The sequence below is a fragment of the Nanorana parkeri genome, unplaced genomic scaffold, assembly GCF_000935625.1.
Source record: "Nanorana parkeri isolate BGI_ZX_2015 unplaced genomic scaffold, ASM93562v1 scaffold1126, whole genome shotgun sequence".
Taxonomy (NCBI): domain Eukaryota; kingdom Metazoa; phylum Chordata; class Amphibia; order Anura; family Dicroglossidae; genus Nanorana; species Nanorana parkeri.
Window position 1 is genome coordinate 322,543 of NW_017307394.1, and position 3,776 is coordinate 326,318.

At 44.7% G+C, this 3,776-nt stretch overlaps 1 protein-coding gene across 1 annotated transcript in view; it reads left to right on the forward strand.

Annotated features, from left to right (window-relative positions):
• Window positions 1–3,776, forward strand: part of CHMP4C (charged multivesicular body protein 4C) — a 27,065-nt gene that overhangs the window by 16,034 nt on the left and 7,255 nt on the right. Inside the window, exon 2 of the mRNA XM_018567993.1 lies at window positions 444–621. Coding sequence (XP_018423495.1) covers window positions 444–621 — 178 coding nt within the window. The remainder of the gene's footprint in view (window positions 1–443; window positions 622–3,776) is intronic.

Below are 3,776 nucleotides of genomic sequence, written 5' to 3' on the forward strand. Positions count from 1 at the left end.
ACATATCCTGTCCTAGGGTGAGAACATTCACTCTCTGCACTGTATCTAGGGAGTAGTGGCATTGTCACCCTAGCCTGCTTTCCTGATTTGGACTACAAACAACCCCTCCTCTCCTCATCTCCATTACACAAAAAGTGAGGTCTTCTAGTCCACATAAGATAACTTGAAACGCTTATAACATTGTTTGAGATATCTGTGTAGTACAAGGTCCCTTGATTTCTGGCAGGATCAAGAAGTATTTTTGGTACTTGCAGAAAAAAAACTTAGCCTAAAAAAAAGGAATACTAATGTAGTTATGTTACCAGGACTGGTAGGCTGCAATATATTACATTTCTCTTCTTGGGTTTAGCTTTCCTTTAGGAATTTTAATTGTTCCTGTAGATGATCGGATACATTGTTTTGGTCTGAATGAGTCCTCATAACAGGTCTTTTCTCTTGCTCAGCTGCATTACAGGCTCTTAAGAGAAAAAAGAGATTGGAGAAACAGTTAACGCAGATTGATGGCACCCTCTCCACCATTGAGTTCCAGAGAGAAGCACTAGAAAACTCCCATACCAACACCGAGGTGCTGAAAAACATGGGCTACGCTGCCAAGGCCATGAAGACAGTACACCAAAACATGTAAGTAGCTCTCGAATGTGTTTATCTTTGTAATGCTCACCACCATACCGTATGATCTCTGTAATATGAGGACCTACCTAATCTATACAATCAATTTATATCCAATCAGGCAGGCTCTTGCACTACATCTATGTTGGTAAATCTATAGGAGGTTGTACAATTATATTATAATGTGTGTGGTGAGCTTAACAGATATTTAGTAGACCTAGGATGTACTGGGAGATGCAGGGGGCAGTGTACACTAGATTCCGTACCACATTAAAAAGAATTCAACCAAATGATAGACTCACAGTGAGTGCTATACCTCCTTCCTCCGATGTAGCTCCATGGAACACTGGTGCACAGTAGAAAAAAAGTGTTAGCACACTGTTCTGGATCCAGTTATAATCTTCTTTATTTATTTAAGGCATAAAACCAAATACAGCAGTCCTGCTAATGTGTTTTAGGCCAAAGAGGCTTTAATCATGCTAAGATTAAGGCCTCTTTTTGCTGGAACAGGGCTGTAGCTACCATGGGGCGAGTGAGGCACTTGCCTCAGGCTCAGCTGATAGGGAGCGCAGCCAGGGCCGACCTGGCTGCGCCCCCTTGCTCCTGTTGCCATGGCGGGCACAGGGTGCCATGGCAACAGGGGCACCAGGTGGCCAACACAGCCATGGTTCGGCAGGGAGAAGAGGGACAGCACAGGCTCCAGCTTCTCCTCGGATCCCCGCTGCTCTCCCCTGCCTGTATGGGCAGAGGCAGCGGGGATCAGATGAAAAATGGAGCGCTGAAGCTGGCGGGGAAGGGGGGGGGGGCGGAAGAGGGAGATGTCATCCAGGATGGCCGAGCAGTGAGGAGAGAGCTGCTCGGCCTGGCGGCTCTTTCTCTCCTCACTACTCGGCCATCCTGAAGTGTCAGTGCTAACTGGATGATATAGTAAAATATTTTACTATCACCAGTTTCGGAATAAATCGGGAATAAATTGGGAAGCCTCTGTACTGAGTGTCCTCCATTCATTTAGAACAGAGGCTGAAGAAAAAGAGATTAAGGACTCAATTTCTTTTTATATTTCAAAAGGGAAATGTCAGAGGTCTGACCCCTAATATTTCCCCGGAGGCCCCAACAGTAAAAAAAACAAAAAAAAACCACACACGCACTCATGCACACATATTATTAAACATGTGCAAAGACTAAAAATTTGTTTCGGGCGAAATAAACAGAAACTAAAAATGTTTTCATTAATTTCGTCAAACGAAACAAATTGTATGCTATTTTGGATTTGGCCACCAGCGCATTCTACACATGCGCGCCCCATCCTGGGGGCGGGGACCTTGACATCACATGATGCCGCGCGTGTGTGGCGTCGGGTGACATCACACGTCTGTTGGGGGGCACAATTTTCTGTTCTTGCATCGAACGCAAAAGGAGCTAGCTACGGATCTGGGCTGGAACGACCTACAGGACTGCTATATCTGGTTTATGCCTTGAATAAATAAATAACATTTTGACTGTATCCAGAACCGTGTGCAAACACAACACTTTTTATCTACAGTTCAACCAAATGAAACCAAATCAGAGCATCCAGCCTTTGGAGTTCTGTTGGTGTTTGTTATAATGTCTGTGAATAGTAACTCCCGTGAACACTGAAGAAATAAGTAACTTCATGAGTGATATGCGTATGCTTACACTGCACTCAGCTTTGCTCTTGAGACTTCAGACTGGCACGATTGTGGCCGGAACGCATTGTGGCTGGTGTGAACTTCGCATTGCGGCCGGAGGGCGTGGCTGCGGTGCCATTCACTTCAATGCACCACCACGCCCCCCTCTAGCCCCACAACAAAGTGAGCCAGCCGCAACGCAATCCAGCGCGTTCCAGCCACAATTGTGCCAGAACGCACTGTGGCTGCTATGAACTAGCCCTCAGGTGTCCTAGAGACAGCATTTCTCTGCCATAACTGATGCGTCCTCTGCAACTTTATTCTCTCAAGCAGTTTAAGATAATAGATAAATAAAATAAAACTGAATGGAAGAAGCAGTAGGATTTGGAAAGCAACATTAACCCCTGTTCTCACCGGTGCCTTTGCTGCAGTACCATTCATTTATAATAGCTCCCAAAATGCGTCTGTTGGAGCTTGCACCATGCATTGTGGTTCAGCATGTTTTAGAAAGGTGCCCCAAAAACAAAGTATAGGCACCCAAATCCCACTAAGCTGACATGTCAATCATATCAGCCCACGTACTCTTCTAAATGTTCAATTAGTTAAATGAGATGTTGTATGAAGTAGGTCATGAGTAAATGATAACATGAGTTTCAACGGAAAGAGTTAAGTGTTTGCTTTTCAGCCTGCTTGTGAAACAGTAACCCACACTGATAACAAAAGATTACTCAAGGCTTGTGCTTAAGAGTCATGTGCAGGGGCTGTTCAGTGATAAGGGGAAGAAGTGACTAATGGTTCTTTAGTTGGGACTATAAACATACAGGTGACTTGAAACCAATGCATAGCTCAGCAAATACCTGCAGGAAGTTATCAGAACGGTTTTATACTGCCATAAGCAAAGAGAGCTTTCATTCACATGCCCTCTTAGCTACTTTTATTTTACCACCCCAATGACCACAGAGCTTCATGTCTGTACATTACTCTTCACCACCATGTTCAAGAGCAGGCATGTCATTTGTGGAGACTGTACAGCTGCACACGGGCCCTCTAGGATTTAAGGGCCCATTTTTGTTAGATGTCAGTCAGATGGGCGCTGGAACCCCTCCTGCTGTGTCATAGACCTGGACACAGCTCAGTTATGTATAGCTGTCAATTAATACACAATGAATAAGACTTTGACTTTTTATTTGGCCAATAGTTGAATGAGATGCCCAAAAATTGGTCTTAAAGGGGCCCCTTGGTGACTGTCTGCCACTGACGAGCTTGCTGGAGAATCTGTGTCTCTTAAGCTGGCCATACATGTTTAGAATTTGGCCATGGGGCTACACAAGAGAGATCCATCAATCCGCACTAAACAGCATAGATGGGGTAATCCTCGCTGCCAAACTATTGCGTCCAGCAACCACTTATTCAGCCACTGCTGAAAACCCCAACATTGCATTTGTCTCATTGGATGAATTTTCGGACTGGCTTCTTCGACAAAAGTCAGTTTGAAAATAGACTTTTGTCATGTGTATG